Source organism: Dreissena polymorpha, chromosome 13 (assembly GCF_020536995.1).
Source record: "Dreissena polymorpha isolate Duluth1 chromosome 13, UMN_Dpol_1.0, whole genome shotgun sequence".
Lineage (NCBI taxonomy): Eukaryota > Metazoa > Mollusca > Bivalvia > Myida > Dreissenidae > Dreissena > Dreissena polymorpha.
Genome location: NC_068367.1, coordinates 28,980,151 through 29,007,762, shown reverse-complemented (window position 1 = coordinate 29,007,762; position 27,612 = coordinate 28,980,151). Strand labels below are relative to the sequence as shown.

The 27,612-nt window shown below is 34.5% G+C and overlaps 1 protein-coding gene across 2 annotated transcripts; it reads left to right on the top strand.

Annotated features, from left to right (window-relative positions):
• Nucleotides 1-1,088: 1,088 nt before the first annotated feature.
• Nucleotides 1,089-26,687, top strand: LOC127855728 (uncharacterized). Of its 2 annotated transcripts, none has more exons than XM_052391519.1 (11): nucleotides 1,089-1,522; nucleotides 9,795-10,010; nucleotides 11,285-11,454; nucleotides 13,093-13,152; nucleotides 14,058-14,179; nucleotides 15,494-15,630; nucleotides 16,690-16,851; nucleotides 18,729-18,883; nucleotides 21,107-21,201; nucleotides 22,621-22,709; nucleotides 24,071-26,687. In XM_052391519.1, the coding sequence occupies exons 1-11, from the start codon at nucleotides 1,172-1,174 to the stop codon at nucleotides 24,182-24,184; spliced, it is 1,671 nt and encodes a 556-aa protein (XP_052247479.1). In that variant the 5' UTR covers nucleotides 1,089-1,171; the 3' UTR covers nucleotides 24,185-26,687. The 2 variants fall into 2 exon arrangements, with proteins under 2 accessions (XP_052247479.1, XP_052247480.1); XM_052391520.1 differs by having other exon boundaries at nucleotides 1,287-1,397.
• The last annotated feature ends 925 nt before the right edge of the window (nucleotides 26,688-27,612 follow it).

Sequence of the window (27,612 nt, the reverse complement as noted above, 5' to 3'; positions counted from 1 at the left end):
CGTCTGACATGTCCTTACAGAGTTTAGATAAAACTATTGTGTTTTGTCACAAAAATGACGTCACACAATGTGCTACGTAATATATTTCGTAATATAAAATATTTCTATTTTTGGTGCGTGTAATGTGACGTCATTTTAATGGGTCGAAGTAGTCCGGCTAGTATGGTAATACGGAATTGGAAACAGCGAGTAGCGTTATACGGTATTTTTTTATTTCAACGATTGATACAACCTGTATTTTGTTAAAAGCATTAAATAGATATATAATAAACAAAAATATGTTATGGTTGTATTACATGGGAAACAGGGTATAGCATGTGATAAAGATAGTTATGGCACTAACAACGGCTTGAAAGGTCACATAAAAAGATTTTTAATAGAATACTTGTCATCACAGATTTGAACTAAACTGTCCGTAATTAATCGTTACTTTACAATGGTCTTAAAAGCCCGGACAAATAAATTATTGGTAAATCCAACAAATTTAGGTAAAATATTTCGTTTCAGGTGTGTGGGTATATTAATTATATTGAACACTCTATCTGATCATATAATTTTGGCAAACAAACAAGTGTTTACTTTGTTCTTAAAATTCTTAAAGCCTGGTATCATTTTAAAGATTTTAAATTATTGCAATAAAAAATGTACCTTCTTTCAACCTTTAAATAAATAAAATTCGCTCAAATGAAAGCATCCCATGAAAACAGGATTTCGGCAGTGAGATTTCGACAAAAGCAGAATACATGTACTTCAATAAACGTGTATCTTTCAACGAAGTCCTCAATGAAATGAATGTAGAAAACTGTCGCAAAGATACATAGGATACATTGAATTTCAATAAAAAAAAGCATGGGTGTTAACTCTTAATGGTTTATAAACCAGAATAAAAATGGAACTCTGTAGTAATAGGCACAACTACGAAAATATACAAAAATGATCCGGTGGAATGTAACCTTAAGGGCTCCGCATAATAGAAGACGATGTATTTCCGGTGAAAACACCAATTCGTCCATTCTATACATAAATGGTGACGTCACTACGTTATTGTCAGTAAGACCGGTGTGACACAATGCCAATTCGTCTTGCCGCAAGGAGTTATGGTCTATTGCGAATGCTGAATCAAGTTTCTTCTTGAATTCGTGATAATTCATTGATCTGTCGTGTATACAACATGACAACCGTTGCATGTAAAACGAAAGCATCGGATATTCCAGAATGTCCATACGGCGCGAGGTGTTACCGGAAGAATCCCCAACATTTCGCGGAGTTTTTGCATCCGAAAAAATCCAAAACATCCGATGGCGATGATTCGGATAATTCGGACGTCAGTGTCGATGGATCGTCTACACCAACAGCGACGGCACAACCTACTACAGACAGTAGTACTCTTCCAATTTGTAAATACGGAGCTAAATGTTACAGGAAAAATCTGATGCATTTTGCTGAATTTTCTCATCCAACAGCAGTCGCTGCCACCATTAATGACAACGGGGATGACACAGATAAAATCACAGATGAAGACGTAACAGGGGTTTTTTTTACTAAGAAAGTGACGCCGATATTCGGCGTCTTCCCCTACCAGAATTTTTCCCCTAAAAATACCATTTCCCCTCCAAAAATATAATTTTTCACCAAAATATAATATTTTACCCTCAAAGAAATGTTTTTTTTCTTTTGGGAAGTCGACACTTATCCAATTTGTACTATGTACGACGATCTCGCTCTCTCTCTCTCTCTCCCGGCGAACACTCAAATCTGGGAATCCCAGTGATTCTATATATAGCTCTTATATTACGTCATGAAAACCGGGCAACTAATCGTATTAATCATGTGACTATTTTACTGGATTCCTGTCTTGCGCGAGAAGGGTGTTTCGTCAATTAATTACCGGAAACCAGTCGAATTTTCATCCGGGTTATGTGAAAGCCAAGATATAAACGTTAAAACAGAAAAAAGTCTCACAATTGGCGTTCATACACGAACAAAATAAAACGTTCGGACTCGGAAAATATTAATTGAGTTGACGCATTTTTTAAGAATGAATCATCAAAAACCGTTAAATCCCAGCAGGATTCGGAGGTACATGTAATCAACATCGATTAATACTGTCTGATTATTGTTAAAGTGAAAGTAGACAATCGGCAGCTGCCGCACCTTTCCCTTCCAATGCTGTAGCTGATCTAGATCGTCAACCCATTCATCATGAAATTGAAATCATAATATTGACATCGTTCCCCGGCCCCAGTTGAAAACATTTCCCATTATAAGATCTACGCCTGCAACTTTATTTAAGACTTTGACTTTAATATCATACTTGTTCATGTGCTTAAGAACAAAAAGGCCAGAGACATGCCTCTTTTTCTTAAAAAAAACCCCTGAAGTCTGTAGGTGAGTTATAGACATTGAAATGAACAGTTTTTATTTTTTTCCCCAAATATGTCTCTTTCGCGCTCGATTTTCCCCTTTTACCCAGCGTCCAGCGTCTTCCCCTCTTTCTAAAAAAAACCCCTGCGTAAGTATAACTTTAGAAAGAAGTGTCTAATGCCTATTTTATCTCAATTTTAATTCAATTACATCTAACAAAGTATTATATGATTTTGTTCTTTTAATTTGAATGATTATAAAGAGTTATATCACAGCGATTTTCCTTGTCCAATTGGGAAAAGTACCCGTACCGGTCCGATTGGGAAAAATTGAGTCGTGAAAACCTCAAAATTGGGAAAAATCGAGTCGTGAAATCCTGAAATTGGGAAAATCGCGTCGTGAAGTTTGGGTCTTATTGAATGCATCATACAGTTCATACTTAATTGAACATACCCATTTAAATAATCATTTGCAGGCATGCCTTAATGACCATTAAGTTATAAAGTTTATATAAATAACAAAATATTATAAAGAACACACCAAATCAATTACTAGTTGTTTTAATCTCTTTTAAAGCAATGTCTCTCTCTTTCATTTTTGTGAAAATTTCAACAATCTTTGATGTTTGATCATCACTCTGCAGTTGCTTGCATCCCTCCCTGCACAGCATCATTATTGCTGTCAATGTGTCCTGTGATAGATGGTTCCGATTGGTTTTTTGGCATAATATTTGCTATTATGACTCATTTCAAACTACGATAAGGTTACAAACCGACGTAAAACAGTACGCTGGCTGCCTGGCAAAAGAACCAGAAACAGTAACAACTCTATTGATTGAATGCGCTGAATAATAAAACCCGAAATTAATCGAGCGCGTGGTTACACACAACTATACGATTTTCTTTGTTCGCTCACCGAAAGTTGTTTTTTTTACGAAACTTTCTATCGTTTTGAGAAAAAATTCGGACGCTGATTGGGATTTTTCCAGATGCCGATTGGGAATTTGGGAATTTTCGCTCGATTGGGAAAGTACCGTTTTGGGAATTTGGGAATTTTCGTTCGATTGGGAAAGTACCGTTTACCGGTACTTTATAAAGAAGAAGGAAAATCGCTGATATCAAATTTAGTATTTCCCTAATCAGTGGACTTTTCATTGAAAAAAAAGGCTAATGAATTTATTTCTCAATTTCATGAAAATGCTGATAAAATTCCCAATTCCAAAGCCATGGGCTATCTTCCCAAAAAGTGGGAAAAAACCCTGAACTTTATATTACAATATGCCAATAGAGATAAATCTTATGATGCTTATAAAATTGTTGAAATAATTTTAAGCCATATGATTGTTAAAGAAGTTTATAGTTAATTTACGTAGACCACAGGCAGTGTGACTTTATTTTCAATTGTGCAAGCAGTGCCATAACTTAGTTTAATTGCAAAATAAGGTCTGTGGACTATATGAATACTATATGCAAGAAAGACCCAAGACAGAGATACAACACAGTCATGTTAGTTTAATATTTTAAAGAAAGTCAGTTCATATCATCATTTAAAATGTATTGTGTTTGCATTTATTCATACCGGTAACAAATAATAATATTTCTAGATTAAACACGCCATTTGCTATGGCAGTTTTCTATGGAAATGGTAAATACCCCTAATTATTCCTAAATACCCATTATGGCAGAAACAAAATAGTTAAATACCCATTAACAATAATATCATGGGGTAAAATATCCCTTAGACTAAATCTTTAACTGGAGCTCTGTTTAAGTACCTTAAACTTAAATGATGAATAACAATTTGGTTTAAAGTGATATTATTTGTTTACTGTTGAATTGAGCTGAAAAGAATTAACAGGTCAAAATAGTTATTTCAAGTGTGGTTACTGACCAATTATCTGCAACTTATCTTGCTACCAGTTGTTTATTAAAAATATATATTATATTCGATATTTTACATGACTCACCCAGTCCTTTTGGCCAAAATGATCCGTAAAACAAAAAAGTGTCTTTGTCTCGTATGAACGAAACTGCACTAAAACTAGATTTAGTTTCACATCATTAATATAATCATTTCTGGCGTCAGTTGTCAAAACGAAAGTACGGTTGATATTCAAATGCATTATTTTTCTCTTACCAGGATATTGTTTTAGTATGTTGATGCTGCATTAACATTTAAGTGTATATGAAGTGAAAACACCAAAAATAAACAACGGTTGCGATAGACACCTATAAACTGTAAGATTAGGGCTGTAACGATACATTCGAATATTTGAATTACTCGAATACGGCTGTGGACAAATCGTATTCGTTATTCGCCACCTCCCGAACCGAATAATTGACGAATACAAATAACATGGTTTTGAGTTTGAAAGTTTTATCATCTTATTTTACCTTACAAATGAAGGTTCATACAATAAACCCCTATATTTAAATTTTCTTCTCCTTATTCCGGCTTTTTTCATCATGTTTACCCCACCCACTATGTAACACAGTGAGATTATCAACAAAAATGGCGGGCCTTGGTTAAATATTTACACCATTGAATTGAAAAATCTTCCGATGGTTGTTAACCAGGTTTTCCGAAGGAAAAAACTGGTTATTAGATTTGCGAATGCGGGCGGGCTGGCTGGCTGGCGGGCTGGCGGAATAAGCTTGTCCGGGCCATAACTATGTCGTTCATTGTCAGATTTTAAAATCATTTGGCACATTTGTTCACCATCATTGGACGGTGTGTCGCGCGAAATAATTACGTCGATATCTCCAAGGTCAAGGTCACACTTTGAGTTCAAAGGTCAAAAATGGCCATAAATGAGCTTGTCCGAGCCATAACTATGTCGTTCATCGTCAGATTTTAAAATCATTTGGCACATTTGTTCACCATCATTGGACGGTGTGTCGCGCGAAATAATTACGTCGATATCTCCAAGGTCAAGGTCACACTTTGAGTTCAAAGGTCAAAAATGGCCATAAATGAGCTTGTCCTGGCCACTATGTCATTCATTGTGAGATTTTGAAATCATTTGGCACATTTGTTCACCATCATGGGACGGTGTGTCCCACGAAAGAATCACGTCAATATCTCCAATGTCAAGGTCGCCACGACTAAAAATAGATTTAAAAAAAAAAAAAAACTTACAAAGGGGGTTATTTTTTTTCGGTCATTTCAAAAGTTCAGTTTGAGTTTTCTCCCTCTATCAGATTTTTTTTTCACAATGAAAACCTGGTTTTGTGACAATTTTGTCCCTTGTTTAATGTTTATTTAGGTAAATACTAGTCATTTGATGCTCAAACATACACACAAAGGATTAGCAGATGGAATTTCTTTTTTGTTTATCTTTACAATGATTGTGCAACTTATCAACAAACGTGGAACCTAGCATGTCAAGTTCCTTAATTGTTCTACTCAAGGATTTTATTGGTACTAGTAATGTTTTTTTTAAACTCTGTTAAAAGTTTAAGCAGTTCTAGTCAGTGTTTTGTTATTTCAAAGTGTTTTTTTTATATATTTCATATTTTCAGTGTGCAATAATTCTCAATTAATCAAATTGACAAATACTCATAGTTTCATACTATATAATGTCATGTCAAGTTGTCAGTATTACTTTTGTTCATTGAAATTCATATTCGCGAATAAATATTCATATTCGCCACCCTGTATTCTTGATACGTATCGTATTCGTCACCTAGTGTATTCGTTACAGCCCTATGTAAGATGTCCATAATATCATTTTAACATAACACATTATAATTGTAGTCTGAATATGCATTTTTATCATTAATCTATTTGTCAAATGGTATATAATTATTATTTTGCTACTGTCTCGTGTAAGACTTTCGACAGATATGTTTTTGGTATTTTTATGCCCCCGGATCAAAAGATCGGGTGAATACATGTATTGTTTTTGGCGTGTCTGTCTGTCTGTCATTGTGTCAGTCAGTATGTCATTGTATGTGTGTGTCACAATCTTTAACCTTGGTTAAAGTTTTATAACTTGCAATATTGAAGATAGCAACTTCATATTTGGCATGCATTTGTATCTCATAGAGCTGCACATTTTGAGTGGTGAAAAGTCAAGGTCATCCTTCAAGGTCAAAGGTCAAATATCATTGTATTTTTCGTTCCTAAAACTTTAATCTTCGTTAAAGTTTGGTCATAACTTTTTGAATATTCAAGATAGCAACTTCAGGGTTTTTTACCCACTTTTTGGGAAGATAGCCCATGGCTTTGGAATTGGGAATTTTATCGGCATTTTCATGAAATTGGGAAAATAATTTCATTAGCCTTTTTTCGACATGAACAGTCCACTGAATAAGGAAATACTAAATTTTACATAACTCTTTATAATCATTCAAATTAAAAGAACAAAATCATATAATACTTTGTTAGATGTAATTGAATTAAAATTGAGATAAAATACGCATTAGAAACTTCTTTCTAAAAAAAAAAAAAAAAGTTTTTTTTTTTTGAAATTGGGAATTTTTTGCCACATTTTGGGAAAAAAGTTCTTTTTTGGGATTGGGAACATAGCCGAATTTCAGCTCTAAAATCGGGCAAAAAAAAACCTGAACTTGATATTTAGCATGCATGTGTATCTCATGGAGCTGCACATTTTGAGTGGCTAAAGGTCAGGGTCATCATTTAAGGTCAAAGGTCAAATTTATGGCTTCAAAGCGGTGCAATAGGGGGCATTGTGTCTCTGACAAACACATCTCTTGTTTTTTCTTTTTTTTGTATTGCTATTGCTACATGCATGTAATTATATTGTTTATTGATCAATAAATCTATATAAAAAATAATTAAAAAATCTGTTATTAAATGATCAATTTTAAAATATTAATTTATTTGCAGCTTGTTAACCTTCTTTAAATCAATAAACAATAAATCAGTCTGACATATACAGAAATAACATCAAATCAGAGCCTTAAAATGAAAATGACTCCCAGTGTATTTCTCTTTGAGGAAAGAGAAAGGGGAAGTATCGGTATATGTTTGTTGATAGGCATGGTCAAAGCTAATAGTTATCCCCACGCTTTTTGAAAAGCGTGGGGATATTGTGGTTATCTCCGCCATCCGTCTGTCCGTCCTGGCCACTTTCTCCTCCTACACTATAATAGTGCTGCAACAATATACTGGTTTATCGGTATATATCGCAATACGCAATCTGCATATTGTATTGCGATACGATTTTCCTCATACCGGTATGAAAATTCTACAAAAATTCATCTACATTTCGTCCAGAAAAGTCATCCGAAATAATGATATCAATTTAAGCAAAACAAATCGTTGTTTAGTAAACTAAATTGTTACGTAAAAATAGCATTCTAAAAAGTCTAGTTTACGGAGAAGTGTTGTTACATGGGAGTCAGCAAGAATAGTTGAATTGTAAACTGAGCAATAAATATGCTTTACCAGGTTGAATAAAATAATGACTTGGTAATATTGAACTTGCAGCATATTTATAATCAATTAATGTTAATGTCCCAGAGATTTATTGTATACACTATACAGTAAACAATTGCACAGCATGTTTAATGGGAAATACAATGGACAAAATGACAATACTAATCTTGCATAACAAAATGCTTTGTAAAAGCCAAGCAACAAGTTAATCCGGTTTATATAGCATTTTGTAAAGAGGCTAGAATTGCCAATAGGATATAACTAGAATCTAAACATACAATACAAAAGTTATGTTCATGTAATTAAGTTGGTTTTGGTGATTACCTTGCGAATAATAATTCTGGTACAAGTTAGCAATATATTGCAATACGGGTTTTTGAACTGACAATATATTGCAATACGGTTTTTGGCGTATTGTTGCAGCACTACACTATAAGCACTAGAACCTTGAAACTTACACACATGGTAGCTATGAGCATATGTGCGACCCTGCACTATTTGGAATTTTGATCTGACCCCTGGGTCAAAAGTTATGGGGGTTGGGGCGGGGCCAGGTCAGAGATTTTCACTGATTTTTTTTAGGTTATTTAACTATAATTTCTTCATTTCTATACCGATTGTCTTCAAATTGATACGGAACCTCTCTTATGACAATACGGTCAATCTCAACTACATGTATGCATGGCCCCATTACCAACCCTGCGGCGCCCAGCTTACATAGGCCACGCCCACCCAAAATTGCAGTTTTATTATAATTTCTTCATTTCTACACCGATTCAAATTGATACTGAACCTTTCTTATGACAATGCGGTCAATCTCAGCTATGCATGGCCCCATTACCAACCCTGGGGCGCCCCGCCCACATAGGCCACGCCCACCAATAATTGCCTTTTACTATAATTTCTTTATTTCTACACCAATTCACTTCTAACTGATACTGAACTTCTCTTATGACAATATGGTAAATCTCAACTATGCATGGCCCCATTACCAACCCTGGGGCGCTCCTGGGTCAAACATGTGGGGTGGGGATACGCGTCGGCCTCTGCCGCGCCATTTCTAGTGTGATTTATTTTGAAACGTTTATTAAATACTTTGCTACAAATGCTAATATGTATTATGCTATAACTTCTTTTTATATAAATATCATGTACACAAATGCCTCTAAGTCTGTCAATTTTTGTTAAGTTTTCATTGGAATGAAACTGTTAAATTGGCTATATATTGAGGAAAAATACCTATCTTTTGAGTAGGGTAATAAGTCCTAATATTTACCCCAAATGGGCCTCCAAAAAGTCTCTGACTACATATTTAGATTCAGAAATCATCGTTTAACCAGGAATCCCAGTTACAAGTATAGAATGTTCACACATTATTAAAGACAAACAGTATGCATTGTGGATTCACAAGACCAGATAGATAAAGTTCCATGCTGAACTATTAAATAAATATCACCATTTTTTTAATTGTTTGTTTGGGATAATGTGCCTATAACAGACAGGTGGGTAGGTAGGTCTGGGAATTGTTGTTTTTGTATTGTTTTTTTACATGTACATCTATGGAAATATATCTTTGATTATAAAGTAAAATACTGTGTGAAATATAAATCCATATATGCACAGCCCACCCATATAAAGATAGAAGCAATCAAATAAGAGGGAAAACACTTATTATTGATGATTGGCTGCATGAAGAGCCTAGAAGAGCTATCAATGAAATATTGTGTTCACAAAAAGTCTGAACATGAGTGTAAACATGATCATGTCTTTCTTGTGAACTTGCCCCCCCCCCCCCCCCCCCCCCAAAAAAAAATAAAATAATTTAAGACCTTGTATTTTATGTGAGACAATTTATTTGTGTCAGTTTGGTTTTCTCAAACAGTGCTGTTATGATGACCTGACAAGCTATTTTTGAGGGTCGTCTATGAAATATGACCCAGCCCAAAACACATCCAATAAAAATAAAAATCTGAAGCCATTTTGATAAAAGTATCTTCATCTTAGCAAAACTGATTTTAAATCTGTAGGAATCAAATGACAAGAAAAAGGACAGTGTTAAGTCGGAAGATATCCTAAAACGAGGCATGTCACTAGTAAAAAGCTACAGTAAGATGACCGAAGAGGAACGTAAAGAGCTGATCAAGAAAGCATTTGAAGCCAAGCAGAAACTGCAAGAACAGCTTGAAGCAACAAAGAAAGAAGTGAAAAAGAACGAGGTAGAAGTAAGCAGGCTGCAAAAAGAGGTACAAAATTAATTGTTGCTAAATCAAGTGCTGTGTTTGTGCAGCGTAATTTAGTATTGATTGTATGTAATTATAGAGTTTTGTTTCAATGATTTTGAGATTCTCTGCATACCGGTACTTACATTTAATCCTATTTACTTAAAGCTCAATTGCATCAAAAGCATAATACTTAATGCTTTTGAGTCAGTTTCCTGGGTATATGGCCCAATACTTAATTTTTCTGGGGGATATCGAAAAACGCTTAAACAGTGGGAATCTGACCCGTAACATCCCGATCGCTGGGCTCATATTCACTATGCCATGGTGGCCTTTGATACTATATCAGGGTTAAAAACTGGCATTTAAAATGTAACTTTATGTTTCATGGGCTAATGAGCAACAGCTAACTTATATCCCTGGTACGTTAACATTTACCTTATTTATACAAAAAATCTAAACCTGACAATAATACTTATAAATAATACTTCCATTAAAATTCCATTTCCATTGGAATTCAAGTTTTTGCAACATTATCTAGTTGCTCTCCTAGATAAACAAAGATAATATGCAATAAGAAATTAATTTTTGTTTAACAATACAATGAGCTGAAATGTATACATTAAAGATGGTATACAATTTGTATAAATGTACAAAAGTTATTTAATTAGTTTTAACTTAATCCCATTCCTCTCCAACATCTCTTCAGTGTATTTCAGCATGTTTATGGATTTAATAGAGTTATACCAGACTAAGCAGACTTTCCTGAAACCATCTTTCCGACTTACAAGACCAACATATTTTATGTGGGTTCGAAAGTTATTCACTAAGAAATAATTCAGTAATTTCATATCACTCCAGCAAGTTTTGTAATGTTGTTGGACTAAAGACTGACACTCTTTTGGGAGCTTTCAGGAAGTGTGTTATACCTATGAAATTTCATATGAGCCATGCTCTGTGAAAATGGGATTAAATGCATGTGTGTAAAGTGTCTTCCCAGATTAGCCTGTGTAGTCCCCACTGGCTGATCAGGGACAACTCTTCCCACCTTAACTGGATTTTGGCTAAGAAGAAACAAAAAATACGATAAAAGTAGAAAGTGTTGTCCCTGATTAGCCGGTGCAGGCTGCACAGGCTAATCTGGGATGACACATTACACACATGCATTAAACCCCCTTTTCACACATCATGGCTAACATGAACTTATGTAGGACTTTTCATGAAGGTTGCTGGTGGTCTCCTGCTCATTCTTATACCTATTAAGTTTTATATGAACTTATATGGGACTTATTATAAAGGTTGCAGGTGGTCTCCTGCTGATGGAAGGTGAAAAGGAAGCCTTGGAAGGGAAAGAGGTCAAGTACTTTGATCTGTACCCAGAAAGGTCATACAACGAGGGATCTGCAGCCCAGACCCACTTCCGTCTGGCAGAGCCTCAGTTTTATAGGCTGCTAAATACCGGAATGACGTGAGTGCCGTACTGAACTTAAACACTGTCAACAAATCTACACTTGTTCTTGCATTACTATTCAATCTCTTAAAAGGCCTGCGTTTTTTTGTAAGTAATGTGAAAAAAACATAACAAACTAAAATGCTGATTTTAGACTCCAGTGGCTCCTTGTTTTCCTAGTTGTTTTATTAAGTGCTCCTAGTTTGTTTATATTATTTAATTCCTCCTAGAATTGCTAGTTTTCATTTTAAAGCACTTTGTGGCCAAATATTATTGTTATCGATGTGTTTATAAGTTTTATGTGCGGATATTTGGTGGACTATGTTGCTTGCAGTTATGTTACTTATGCATAGTCTATTTTTTTCCCATGACAATTTGGGGTAAGTGTGGCACAAACCAATTTTACAAAAAATTATTTTCCATATTCTGTATTCATGGTTCTCCACCATTATCTTTTTTACTAACTCGTAAATAAAATACCCAGTCTTTGGGATCGCTGGTCTCTTAGTATAGCAGTGCAAGAAGAGGTGTTTATTTGTTGACAGTTTCAACATTTAAAAAATGATAAGCAATAGTAGCCAAATAGTCTACTAGTTTTGGAAGTGACCCAGCCAGCTACTGTCAAACTGGGTAGTTTAACAGAGTTGTCTCCAATAAATTAATGAAAGGGTTGGATATATATATGTTCCTTATTGGAAAGATTAAATTATCAAAAGTTTTCACAATAAATTAAAGTAACATTCCTACTCAAAATCAACGAACATTTCGTACAATATTTCGTAAAATAAAGCTAAACAATTAAAAATCATTTTTCCTTATGGCAATTGCCGAAATTTCAACGCCGGATGTGGTCTGGTAAGGTAGATGTTTGTGTATACAGAATACTCGTTTTTATTATGGTTTTAACATGGTACCATTTTAGTGTTATTGTGTCTTATGAATAGATATATTCGCAGGAAATAAGCATGGAATTTATTGTGTCCACAAATAAATAAAAACAAGCATTTTGTATCTACACAAATCTATGTAATCTAACCACATCTAGCGTTGAAATTGTGGCTATTGCTATAAAGAACACTGATTGTTTAGGTGTTAACTTTATTTTTCGAAATACTTTACGAAAGCTTCGTTGATTTTGAGCGTTATAGAGACTTTAAATATTCATGTATCATAAAGTACTTATATTATTCTGAATTCTACCTTCTCAGAAAAGTTCAGTGCATTTGGGTCTCATAGAAACACCTTAGCGCCCATGACTCTCTTGTTTCAGAGACATTACTTAAAGGCCTGGGTATCACATGAGGATTTCATTATGTTCTCTGTTTGATAAAAATACTAATCAATCAATGATTCTGAATTACCGGTAATACTTATTCCTGAATGTTTTTTGCTGGAAAAATTAAAAGTTAATTTATGTGTTTTTAGTTGTGCAAAGTTTGTTTAAATTTTAGCTGTAAATGGTAGCTTTAAATGATTACATTCGTTTCTCTTAAAAGCATACTTTAACAATTATTGGTAATTAATCGACATGTGCTTTTGTTTACACCATTTCAAATGTGCTTACTGTATAAAATTCAGTACACAATGTATTAAGTAATTATTTAAAAAAATTGTACATGTTCAAATCTACAAACTGTTTGTGTGGCTTCATTTCAGTAAAACTAATTTAGTGAAAGTGGAATACGTCCTCAATCCAGATCTGGTGCATCATTTCAGGTTAGTTTAATCGCTTTATTTCTTATCTATTTTAAAACGTTAGCCAATCAGTTTTTCAAATCAGCTTTGTCCAGTCATACCAAGTTCATCCCTTTATATTTTCGCCTAAGACTAAGAAAAGATCTCACGTAAAGTGCTTGTGCGAACTTTGAATTTTGAGAGCTTTTGTGGTCAGCTAGTACATGTAACTGATGCTACTATTATAGTTAACCATTTTCTGTGGACAGTTGCTGTCAATCTAACAGTAGACAATTTTCGTTTTTTAGATAGCACGTTTTGTTTATTTACGTGCATGTTTCTTTATAAGATGGAAATAAACTCTTAAATTTATTACTTTTGGGAATTGTGGTCTAGTTGTTGGACACTGGTCATAAGAATCAGAAGGTCCCTGGTTTGAATTTCTGCTCAAACCCTTCTTTTTCTGAGCAAAAAGTTAACCCCAGGCATGCTCCTCTCTACCCAGGTGTTAAAATGAATACATTTGAGGGAAATAATCCAATAAATTGTGGCTGAGTTTAAACGGACAACCTATATCCCAGTGATTGTGGGGTTAACCCTTTACCTCTTAGATACAGATTTTGACACATTTGTAGTCACATAGAAAGTTGAATTTAGTTAAAGACTTTCTTTCTAGATTTAAGTTTTAAAGGCTTCATTTCCAACCCTTAGATACTGATGAGCAACAAACAGCATTAAACCTGAACAGACTGCAAGTTACTTGCAGGCTGTTCTGGTTTTATGCTGTTCACACGTAGCCATTTTCACTTTGCTTCTAAGTGGAAAAGGGTTAAACGGACAACCTTTATCCCAGTAATTGTGGGGTTAAATGTAAAAGTCTTGTGAACATGAACCATCATCAATAGACTATAAACCCTAAACTTAAAACCTTGACCGTTTTCTTGTAGGGAATGTCGAGAAAGCTTAAAGAAGAAGCATGGGGAGGAGTTTTCCTACCCTGTGTTGGCGTTTCACGGCACAATGGAGACGAATATCAAGCCTATATGTGAGACTGGATTCAAAATACCCGGTGAGTAATATTTTGTGTATATAATACATTTGGAGCACGCTCTGAGGAAATGGGGTTTAATGCATGTGCGTAAAGTGTCGTCCCAGATTAGCCTATGCTGTCTGTCAGCCTGTCTATGCTGCTTTTTGTGCGGAACACAGGAAGTGTTAAAGGGATTCAAATGAAACAAAATATAATGATGGAGGGCTTTCAGGAGAAGTTTGAGAACCATAACTCTGGCTTTAGGAATTACAGAGTTAATTCCCTGTAGTCACTGTTCATGTTCGGAGCTTAACTCACTTAGTATAAAAGGTTTTTAAATAAAACAAAAAAATGATAAATGAATATAATGAAAATTTAAAAATTATTTCCTTCTTCTGTGGACTATGTCATATTTTATTTGTGGATGTTTGTTGTTATCAAGTGTTTGCATAGAGATCTGACAAAAGTTATAATTCTTGTCACATAAATAATGCTTTTTACATATTTTCATTGTGGCAAGCGCTTATGAAAACAACATTTTGTCCTCCTTTCCAGTAATGTGGTAATGTGTTATCGCATTCTCACTGCAAATACAAACAGTTATAACATACCTTGTAGGTGATAAATAGTGGTCAACATTGTGTTAAAGAATTGTTTATTGTTGATATAAATGAACATTGATATTAAGTTTCAGTATTTGAGACTCGTTCCTGGAAAATTGATTAAATGCTCGTGCATTAAGTGTCATCCCAGATTAGCCTGTGATGTCTGCACAGGCTAATCAGGGACGTTACTTCAGGCCAAGACTGGATTTATGTTTAAAAGAGACTCCACTAACACAAAAGTTCAATAACAGCAGAAAATTGTTTCTCTAATTAGTCTGAGCAGACTGCCCAGGTTAATCAGAGACGACACTTTACTCATGTCTATACTTTGCCCAGTCTTCCCAGAGCAAAGCTCAATTAAGAGTTCACATTAATAATATCACATTTATAATATCACATTTATAATATCACATTTATAATATCACATATATAATATCAAATTTATAATAACTTATTTCAGTATATATGGGCCGTGGTCTTTGGAAAGGGGTTTAATGAATATGCATAAAGTGTCGTCCCAGATTAACCTGTGCAGTTTGCACAGGCTTATCAAGGACAACACTTCCCGCTTTTATGATATTTTTCATTTCAAGAAAGTTTCTTCGTAGAAAAAATCAAGTTTAGGCGGAAAATGTCGTCCCTGATAAGCCTGTGCGGACTGCAGAGGCTAATCTGGGACGACACTTTACGCACATTCATTAAACCCCCTATTCACAGAGCACGGCTCATATATTTTTGAATGCTGCAGGTGACAATGGCCATGCACATCGTACGGACACAGGCTGGTATGGTAAGGGAGTCTACTTCAGCGAATACCCAGCCTACTCCATGGGTTACATCCAGGGCGCAACACAACTGCTGCTGTGCCAAGTTCTACCGGGCAAAGTATAATAACTTGGTTGTTGATGTTTCAATTAAGCCTTGTTCTGGGGAAACTAGACAGTGCATGTGCATTAAGTCTCTCCAAGATCAGCCTGTGCAGTGGGCACAGGCTTATCAGGGATGACACCACTTTATATGGAAAATTATTTTTAAAAAAGTCGGGTTTAAAAGAAAATTCAGTGTTGGCAGAAAGTGTCTTCCCTTATTAGCTGGTGCTGAATGTACAGGCTAATCTGATAGACACCTTTTGAACCTTCATTGATGTGGGAATACTTTAGAAACAATTCAATTCGGAGATGTTTCTTTGTAAATAAACAGCAAATTTAGACTTATTTATTGACAGATTAACATCAATAAATTTATACACAGATGATATTTGAATGCATATGTAATTGTTTAATAAGGAATCTGGTATTGACCAACTTTGGCAGAATTATGGCCCTTTGTTAATTGTTCGACTATGAAATATCAACTATATATGCAGGAAAATAGTAGCCTTTTTACCAGATTGGTAGATTTTAAACTTATTTCACTGTTTATGACACTAAATTAAGTTAAAACCTATTTATTTAAGCTCTATTGCATCGAAAGCCTCAGGCTTGCTTGAAACGCTCTCAAGTCCATTTCTTGGGCCTAGAACCAGTTCTTGGTGGGAGATCTTAAGAACACTCCCACAGTGGAGATAGAACCCATAACCTTCTGATTGCTAGGAGGACACCATATCCATCACACCACCACGATTCTTAATATAATAGTGCTATTTTGGTCCTTTTCCTTTTTTATGCTATACATATATGATATGAAAGAAACAAGTCTATTAATGTGTTTATGAATATAAAGAAAAATCGAAATGATATATTTTTATCACTTCATTTGCTTTGAACTGCCAGTGCGTTAAATTTTATGTTTGTTTCTGACACATTGATTGGAAACACAGTGATTTTTTCCTTCAATATAAAGCACCTGTGAAAGGCACATTCTAAATTGACGAAAATGTTCAAATTTCCGAATTCCTGTTTGGAATTTCATAATTCAGTAATAGTAATTTACGTGATATTTCAGGCCTATCAGTGTACGAAGCTTATTCACGGGCATTCCCTGATGAAAGGTTACGATTCCCACGTGTCTCCCTGCAAGAAAGAGCTTGTCATCTTCAACAAGTATCACATACTGCCACAGTATATCGTCCACTATCAGCCGAATGCTGGAGAATTCAAGTACACTGTAGGATTTTACCTTTTACCACACAGATACACATTTGCTCATTCGTAGTCCCTGAAAAAAAATTATATATAATTTGAAAGCCAGATCTCACTTGCTTGATTTTGCGGTGGTAAAATGTTAACCTACATTAACTAGTGGGCTGGGTTTATCTGACAGTGCTTCGCTGATCATACTAGAGTGTTTATAAACAGAAACACGTGTTTGAGCAGACAGCAATTTGGTATAGTGTTGAATCTGTATTTACATGTAAACTTGATCTGAGTCATTTGCTAGCTACTGGCTGAGAGAAGTTCATAACCTTTCAAGTGGGTGGTGCTTAGCATTTACAGGGAAATTTGAATTTCAAGCAGAGAACATACAACTTTTTTCTGTTAGTCAATGACAGTTACTATATAACTTACAATCACCAAATTACACATACATATTGTTTGTTTACTGAAGTATATGTATGCCAAATTTCATTGGAAAATATTAAATACAAAATTAAATATTATGAAAAAAATCATTTTCGTTTTCTGCTGTTTACACACCAGTGTTAAACTGAAAAGTAGACATTTTGTGAGTTGTGGCCCTTTTATACTGCTTCTCTGGTGTTTAAGACTTTTCTTACTAAATTCAAATTTTGAAGGCTTTATCCTAGTCCTACGATCTGAAAAGCAGCATACAGCATAAAATCTGAACAGCCTGCATTTTTTAGGCTGGTTGAATAAAGCCATTTTCACTTTTCTTCTGAGCAGAAATCCGTTTAGCTTGTCTTTCATTAAATGTCACATTTATTCAAGATCCAATGAAACGGGTCAGTGTTCTAGTTTGGCTTAACATTTTGGGTACGCTTGTTTCCCAGAAATGGCTTGATGCATTTTTTTCAAACTGTATACAATACGTAATATAAAATTCACATATTAAAATGAGCTAATGGGCAAAGTGGGATACATCAAATATCTATATTTAGTAGGGTAACATTTTTTTGGTCAGCTAGTTTCCTCAGAATGATTAATGGAATTTCACACACATTTTGAACATTTATTCCGGTATTAAAATGAATTCATATGCGAAATGGGTGAGTGTAAAAGGGACCTTTTCACAGATCTTGGCATGTATTGATGTTTGTGATTAAATGCGTTTAATTGATAAATGTGAAAGTGGAACTAAATAGCTCCAGTTACAAAACAGGAATAGAATTAAAGAAAGAAAAAAAATCATTAACTGGGCACAAACCGCTGACCCTTGGAATAAAAGTCAAGCGCTGAAACCCCTCAATCATCCGTGCTCATACAATTAATGATGTATTGTATACTTTATATAAGCAAGCCTTGTTGTGTAGCAAAGTGTAACAATAATAACAGAACTTTCCAAATTATTCAATTGTTTCGCATTTGTAACGCTTTTTAATTTTCAGGTTTTTAAATCGTCAAAAGATGCTTACATGTATAAAAGATATTTTATAGCATGGTAAATGCATGGTAAAAGGGACTTTTTAAACATAGAAATGGGTCTTGCTGTGTGAAAAAGGGGTTTGATGCAAGTGCGTAAAGTGTCATCTCAGATTAGCGTGTGCAGTCTGCATAGGCTTATCAGGGATGACACTTTCCGGTTTGACTGGATTTTTGCAAAGAAGAAGCTATCTTTATTTAAACGAAAACATAATAAAAGCGGAAAGTGTTGTCCCTGATTATCTTGTGCAGATTGCACAGGCTAATCTGGGACGTTACTTTATGCCTTTGCATTAAATTCCCTTTTCACAGAGCACGGCCCAAATGTGTAAATATATTATATCAGCAAGTTAAAAGTATCAGTAAGATATTTTTTCTCCAATGTCCAAATATCATATTGTTGAAAGTGGAAATTATTTGTTAAATCAGCTTGTAATGTTGTAGTCACCACCATCAGCAACATCGGCTGCTTGTAACACAACAAAAGGCAAGAAAGGCAAAGGGAAGAAGAAGGGAGGAAAGCTTACGATAGACGAATTAACAGACACAGAGATGTTTAAAACCAAGCATGACCAGGCTGTGGCCATGCCTTCATCAAGGTCTGTGTAGGGGCAATAAGGGGAAGAGTCTGAAGAAAATAGGTTATTTAACTGTTATTATAGTGATAGTAATAATATTGATAAAGATTTTTTTAAACGCTATAAGCTACCACAGGGCCCTTATTTACCAACCTATTCTTTGACTTAAGAACAAAAATTAGACTTGGAACCAAGATAAATATGTTCCGCGTGTGAATATATATACAAGCTACCACTTGAGCTAATGTCCTTAACAAAATGTTACAGTGAATTATCAGTTTTATTTTTAGCTCTACTGGCCGAAGGCCTGAAGAGCTTATGTCATGGCGTGGTTTCCGCGTCCGTCCGTCCGTCCGTCCGTGCATGCGTGCATGCGTGCATGCGTGCGTTAGACTTTTCTTGTTTATGGGATAAAGTCCACAGTTTTCATCCGATTCTTTTCAAACTTGTTCAGTGTCTTTATATTAATGAGGACTGGAACCCTATTGAAAATGGGTTACAACAGAGTAAAAAGTCCAGAATTATCTCCCCTTGAATTTGAGAAAATTTTGAAATAAGGCTTGTTTACGCAATAAAGTCCACATTTTTCATCCAATCAGTTCCCAACTTGTACAGTGTCTTTATCTGAATGATGAGTCAAACCCTATTGAAAATGAGCAATATCGGAGTTATAAGTCCAAAATGATCTCCCCTTGAATTTGAGAAAAAAATCTTAAACATTTTGCCATAACTTTTGCAATATTGAAGATAGCAACTTCATATTTGGCATGCATGTGTATTTCATGGAGCTGCACATTTTGAGTGGTGAAAGGTCAAGGTCATCCTTCAAGGTCAAAGGTAAAAAAAAATCAAATCAAAGCGGCGCAGAAGGGGACATAGTGTATCCAACAAACACATTTCTTGTTTGTTTACATATAAAGTTCTATCCTTTTGAAACTTCAACGGATGTTTTATATCATCAAGGGCCAGAACCCTATTGAGAGTGAAAAAGTCCAGAATTATCTCCCCTTGAATTTGAGAAAATTGTGAAATAAGGCTTGTTTACGCAATAAAGTCCACAGTTTTCATCCAATCATTTCCCAACTTGCACAGTGTCTTTATCTGAATGATGAGTCAAACCCTATTGAAAATGAGCAATATCGGAGTTATAAGTCCAGAATTATCTTCCCTTGAATTTGAGAAGAAAATGAAAATCTTTAAGATTTTGCCATAAATTTTGGAATATTGAAAATAGCAACTTCATATTTGGCATGCATGTGTATCTCATGGAGCTGCACATTCTGAGTGGTGAAAGGTCAAGGTCATCCTTCAAGGTCAAAGGTCAAACACCTTTTTATTTGAATGATGAGTCAAACCCTATTGAAAATGAGCAATATCGGAGTTATAAGTCCAGAATTATCTTCCCTTGAATTTGAGAAGAAAATGAAAATCTTTAAGATTTTGCCATAACTTTTGGAATATTGAAAATAGCAACTTCATATTTGGCATGCATGTGTATCTCATGGAGCTGCACATTCTGAGTGGTGAAAGGTCAAGGTCATCCTTCAAGGTCAAAGGTCAAACAAACACAAAAATTCAAAGCGGCGCAGAAGGGGACATAGTGTTTCCGACAAACACATTTCTTGTTTGTTTACATATAACCTTCTATCCTTTTGAAACTTAAACGGATGTTTTATATCATCAAGGGTCAGAACCCCATTGAGAGTGAAGAAAATTTGTCCAACTTATTGTTGAAAAGGAGCCATTTGAAGTTGTTTACGTTTCTTCTTTTTTATGCGATATATTTCCCATTTTGGGTCTGTTTATTTAAAACTTACTCAGATTGTTCATACTATCAAGGGCTTGAGCCCTATTGATTCCAGCCAGTTGAGCGATTCAGGCCCTCATGGGCCTCTTGTTCTTATATTTCTCTATAAACAACGTGAAAACATTAAATAAATAATATTTACGAACTAAAGCTTATATTTGAATCAATTATCGTCAGGTAATGTGTAATGGTGGCAGGTATCCAATAGAACTAAGCTCAGACCTCTGCGCTGAGGTGGTTCAAGCGGGAAATAAATCACGACCAAGAAACTCAATGTACAGGAAAGAAGATTAAAAGGATAAAAACTACTATGCACTGAAAGGAGACAATTTTCAAATGGATTTTTTTACTGGTTACACATTGAACAGTTATAAATGTCACTCTGTCATATGCATATTTTGCTATATGTGTATATATTACCATTCGTATTGTTGCAGCACATTGGATGGATACAATATTCAGTTCACTGGGACTTTCCAGAACACCCAGGCTGGCATGACTGCCCTGGTCAAATCACATGGCGCAACAATAGGTAAGTGATGTTATATCACGTAACACAATCAGTGTTGTTTTTTTATATTCAAATTTGAGTCTGGTAGGGGGGGATTAGTCCCAATGGAAAAAAATAATATTTTTACCAAATGGGACCTTAACATTTCCAAACAAGATAAGTGTTTGTCAGAAACACTATGTCGCCTTTTGCGCCGGCTTTGAAGCTATATATTTGACCTTTGACCTTGAAGGATGACCTGGATCTTGACCTGTCACCACTCAAAATGTGCAGCTCCATGAGATACACATGCATGCCAAATATCAAGTTGCTATCTTCAATATTGCAAAAGTAATTGCAAATGTTAAAGTTGGAGCAAACACACAAACAAACCAACAGACAGGGCAAAAACAATATGTCCCCCACTATAGTGGTGGGGGACATAAAAAGATTTATTATAAGTCTTAACATGTCAATTATCTTAAAATCAAGCTGTATAAGTTGAACCTAAGAAAATATTATATTGAAATCACTTTTATTTTCAATTTTAAAGTATACGTAAGCATGAGGTCAACAAGATTAATTTCCCGAATTTAGTAAAAAAGATGCGATTTTTCCCAATCCAAAGGGACCCAGCCCCATTCCCATAATGGTGAAATAAAACACTGGCAATCATGGTGACTGATCCCACAAAGATACCATAGGTAACTGATGTGTCAGACCAATAAATACAAAGTGAGCTTTGTATGATATTTAAATAAACAAAAAATTTACAAAGAACAAGAATTTATTGGTTGGCAAATTATATGGGATACGTAAATGTCAAAACAAAAAAGTACACAGATTCTAACAGTACACAAAGAATTAACGGGGTAAAATGTAGGTTCATGAATTTATGGGTGTAAATATACACTAAAACTTTATATGAAGAATAACATACACTCAAATAAAATAAATGGACTCTAACATACTTTAAAACAACTATTGGTAGAGGCGAATACACACTTACAGGTAATTGTGGAGATAAGTAACATAAACTGAACAAATATTTATGGAGTTAATATATAATTAAACAAGTGTTTTGTAGGTTAATGTAAGCTTAAAAATGAATATAGCTGTATTTGAGTAAATAAATTAGATATAATGGCATTAAATACATGCTAAATCCAATGTACTTCCAAGTTAAAATCAAATATAAGTTAGCTACAATTTAAACCCATTTAAGCCTAGTGGACTCTCCCATCCTTCTAAATTGGATCAATTTATTTCCAAATTAGGGATTTCTAGTATATTTATTTTTATATTTAGAATATTTCTTACAGAAATTCCTTTAATCAAACAGCACAGACCTACGCTGTTTGCCAAGGCCTTTTTTCCATTAAGAACGCATGTTACTAGAACACAAAAAAGTAGATATTAAATATTGTTGATCTTAAACATTTCAAGATTATTCTGTTTCAGGAACTAAAGCTGTTTTCAATTTACTGATAGCATCAAAACTGGAGTTTGATCTTTCAACAAACAAAATCCTGCAGGCTAACAAGAAAGGGGTAAATACTTGCATTCCGTGTGTGTGTGTATTTCAAAGTTAATTTACCGGTCCATCAGCCTCTTCGTAGAGTGCATCTATAGGGTGGCCCTGCCCCTATGACCTGTCAGGGGAAAAATTCAATTTTGAGCCAAAGTAGGTCAAATTTACCCGAGCGACCCAGGTATTCGCCAAAGAAACTAGAAATGGCGCAGCAGAGTCCGACGCGTATCTCCACCCCGCATGTTTGACCCAGGGGCGCCCCAGGGTTGGTAATGAAGCCATGCATAATTGAGATTGACCGTATTGTCATATTGTCATTATAGAAGTTCAGTATCAATTAGAAGTGAATCGGTGTAGAAAGGAAGAAATTATAGTAAAAGGCAATTTTGGGTGGGTGTGGTCTATGTGGGTGGGGCGCCCCAGGGTTGGTAATGGGGCCATGCATAGTTTAGATTGACCGTATTGTCATAAGAGATGTTCAGTATCAATTTGAAGTAAATCGGTGTAGAAATGAAGAAGTTAATGTAAAATAACCTAAAAAAAAGAGTGAAAATCTCTGACCCGGCCCCACCCCAAACCCCATAACTTTTGACCCAGGGGTCCGATCAAAATTCCAAATAGTGCAGGGTCGCACATATGCTCATAGCTACCATGTGTGTAAGTTTCAAGGTTCTAGTGCTAATAGTGTAGGAGGAGATAGTGGCCAGGACGGACAACCGGACAGACGGCGGAGATAACCACAATATCCCCACGCTTTTCAAAAAAGATAATAATTTTGAGCCAAATAGAGAATACTTGTAGTCTTCTATCTGTGCTTCATAATATAGATTCATAACATTTTTGCTTTTTTCTGAATCTGTCAGCTCTCAGACAAAGCTGCATAAAATTGCAAATGCTCCAGGAATTATGTTCATAATAACCACTCTCATGCCTGTGAAGATATTCAGGTCAAGTGGCATATGCTGTTGACGGGCCATTTTAATGGATTTTGGGAGAGTAAAAGTAATGTGTTTATCAGACCTGGTAACCAGCTTTAGCATGAACTGTCCTGGATTAGTTTTGTCCTTGAATATATTATATAATTTAAGGTATTGCATTTGCTTTTGTTCACGAATGTGTTTCATACATTTTGGTATTATTACATTGAAATAGGTATAAAGTTAAAAGTCTGATTTTGATTTTACTATTCGCAATATAATTTTTCATTGTTTTGTACTGCTTCAAATAATTTGGATTTTAATTGTCAGAATATAATCTATCATTGTTCAGGACTGCTACAAACACATTTTTTTAAAGCGTAATGTTTGTGTATTTATCTCAGAGAAATGAAGACGTAGTTCATGATAAACTTAAGCATCATATGTACATTTTTATCTTCAGGTTTCAATAGTGGGTGAAATGTTTTTGTACGACTGCATCATCAACCATAAGAAACAGAATGAGGATCATTACAGATTAGACGACTGGTCACATACAAATGTACAATATTTATGAGCATGGTGGCATTGCTGATATGTTGGCCACCTAGCCTTGCAACTGGGAAGTCCTGATTTGTATACCCTGTCCATTGGCCACTTAGCTTTGCGACTGTTAGGTTACAGTTTCCATCCCCTCATCAATGGCCACCTAGTCTTGTGAATGGAAGGTCTTGATTTCGATCTTGTTAGGAGCATTCTTAAGATCTCTCCCAAAGAAACCCATTACTTATCCTTCCCAGCCCAGGTAACTGACATCAGTCTCTGTGTATGTATTTCGAAGTTAATGAGGTTCTTCCACGCCTGAGGCTGCTTCATAGGACACGGAGTCCTACCTAATTAACTATTTGCTCATGAAAAATGGGAGATTATAGCTGCAATTTCCAGCCATCTGTTTTGTATTGAAAGATGTTTTTATTTTGGTGTGGTCTTGTGTTGTCGGGGCAAGTGGGAGTTCCCATAGGAAACCCCACCTGTCCAGTATGGTGACCACCAAAGCAAACTCATATGCTTCCTGAATGGGGATTGAACGTAGATTTCCTAGGTGAGAAGCACATTGCGCCAACCAGACAGCAAAAAAAAACTGACTCGAGATTGTCTCAATGAGCCACATGCTTTCAATGAAATTGAATAATTAAAATTGAAAAGGTTTAAACATTTATAGAATATTGTGTTTGACACAGTATTGTCTGTTTAACTCAAGTTTTAGGATGAAGCGGTTGTATCTGTTTAACATTTTTACATGTTTAAATTAAAAGATAAGTACCATATTTACTAGGTTTTCTTACAATTAAAAGATATGTATAAAAAATTGGTTTGCCAAAATTTAGATTCATACAAATATTCCCAGAAGTCCGTGTCCAACAAAGATATCTATTTAACATATACTTTCATTTATTGATGGATTTTCCCAATTTATGTTAAATCTTCATCAGTATGAAATCATCATTATCATCAATCCCTTGACCGGTTTTGTCGTTGGGGGAAATGAGGGACGACGATACAGAAATCCTCCTCCTGTCAGGTCTGTTGTGTGCTGCTGAGAGTAATTTATCCATGGGAAGGGATGTCCACTCTTTTACATTGTATATGAAATCATACGTTCACTGATGTTAAGGCATTATGATTTTATTGTGTTATGTGTAATGCAACTTGGTCGTATATGTTCTGTGAACTTCTGTCTCTGGTACCAGGCAACATCTCTGGATTGTTTAGTTAACAAAAATCATTTCGGGTACACATGAACAGATTAAATGGTCATGCAAGAATTTGTTAGATTTTGTGATAAGAAATTGTAGGTTCCGTTTTATATTCGACACGTGTTACTTCATAGTTTCATTAACAGAGATTTATGTTAGTTTATTCAAATCCAAATTCTAGTTTGTCTTGCATGAAAATAGTTTATTCAAATCCAAATTCTAGTTTGTCTTGCATGAAAATATATTTATTGATGTTCCTATTTCACCAAAGTGAAATACTGGTATTTGGAATTAATTATTTAATGTGATATCTGCAATATGATTATGATGTTGCCCAATCGACAAAGTTTGTGCCATTTTGAAAATCTATTTGTAATTCGTTAAAACTTGTCTGTATTGTTATATGATGTTTACATTTGTATTTCTTGTTAAATATAAATTATATAATATATAACACATTGTTTATCATGTGCTAATGGATGTAATGTGCATAGTGTATTGTTCAGAATCATGGACGTATCCTGAACAAAAATTGCAAGGCCCTGCTATATTTGCATGCAGTGGTACTTGTGATCATATCTGTTATTATTAACTTATATGATATGTTATTTTAATTTTCATTTTTATCATATATTTTTCACATTCAAAGCAAATTGTGATATGCCGGTGATAAGATTTTGTTTATTGCTACTTTTATTCAAAGACGATATTTTTATTTAGCAAGATTGACTATTATTGTTTTTATTTATTAGCATTTCTTCTCTAGATATATTCATTCATAAGATTGATATAATGTATAATGTTTGTACTTGTAATACAAATTATCGGTACTTAAAATAGTTCATGTTTTTTCCACAAATTTTTATATGCTGGTTAGTTATTTTTGTTAATTGATACTTATATTCAAAGAGGCTATTTTTATCAAGCATGATTGACTATAATTGTTTATCTTTACTAACAATTTTATAGAAGTATATATTCATAAGATTGATATAATATCTAATTTATATATGACAAACCATAGATACAGTACTCAACATATTTATGGCCACTGGTTGTTTTACGTGTTTTATCAGCTTAGCTATCTGTCACTCCATTCTTTCTATTCATCCATTTTACTGTTAGTTTGAATTTGAACCTATCAAATGATTTTAATGTATTTTGTTTTATTGACACATCCGAGATATTTCCTATTCATTTGTTTATGAATGTGATTGTTAATATTCATGTAATGGTTTATTTGGTGATTATATTGTTTTGTGATATAATAGTTTAATTTTAAATTAGTGCTTTATATTGAATTATTTGTCACATAAATATATTTTGCACATGTTAATAGTAATTTTATAAAACATTTTAGACAAAATGATTTGCTGGTGATTTGTTTTATTATATCAAATGATCAGTATATTTTCATAACATTTGTTTAAAATGAGTGGTAAATTTAATTCTGTGAGGGGTTTTTTATTACATAAATACTTGTCATTAATCCTCATTTCCAACACATTTATTTGTCTTCTATGTTTTATCTGGTGCAGCAAATGGAAGCTTATTTAACCCTTTCCCCATCAGAAACAAAATGAAAATGGCTTTTGCAATCAGAACAGCCTGCAAGTAACACTCAGTCTGTTCAGGTTTTATGCTGTTTGCTACTCATCAGTATCTAAGGATTGGAAATGAAGCCTTTAAAACTTGAATCAAGTAAGAAAGGTCTTAAATTTAATTTAAGTTTCAAAGTGACTACTAATGCATCAAAATACGCATCTAAGTTGTTAAGGGTTAATTAAGTGAGAATTACCGGTATATTAATCTAAACCACGTTATTGTGTATAAATGACTATTAGGTATAGATTACACTTACAAAAGCCAGCCGATATACTTTAACTGAATGGGCAATACCAGGAAAGGAATGAAACCTGTAATTACAGTTTCGAAAGCTGCAACTGCTGAAAATTAAGTCGATTTTAGTACATAGTGAATGGCATGTGTAAATTAAAAAATTAAGTTACAAATTGTGATAACTAAGATGATGACTAATATGTTTGTTTTGTGCAGCTATTTCACAAGCTAATTGAAAAATGCAGTTTAATAAGAACAGTGCTGAAGTTTTAGTGTGATTACCAAGCACATAGTCAACTTGATTCCTGTACAAATACTAATATAAATGAGTTTTTCAAAAAAAGTGACTAAAAATACGAATGCCCAACTTTGTCATGCAAATTGCAGCCTCAAAGGCACAGAACTTAGA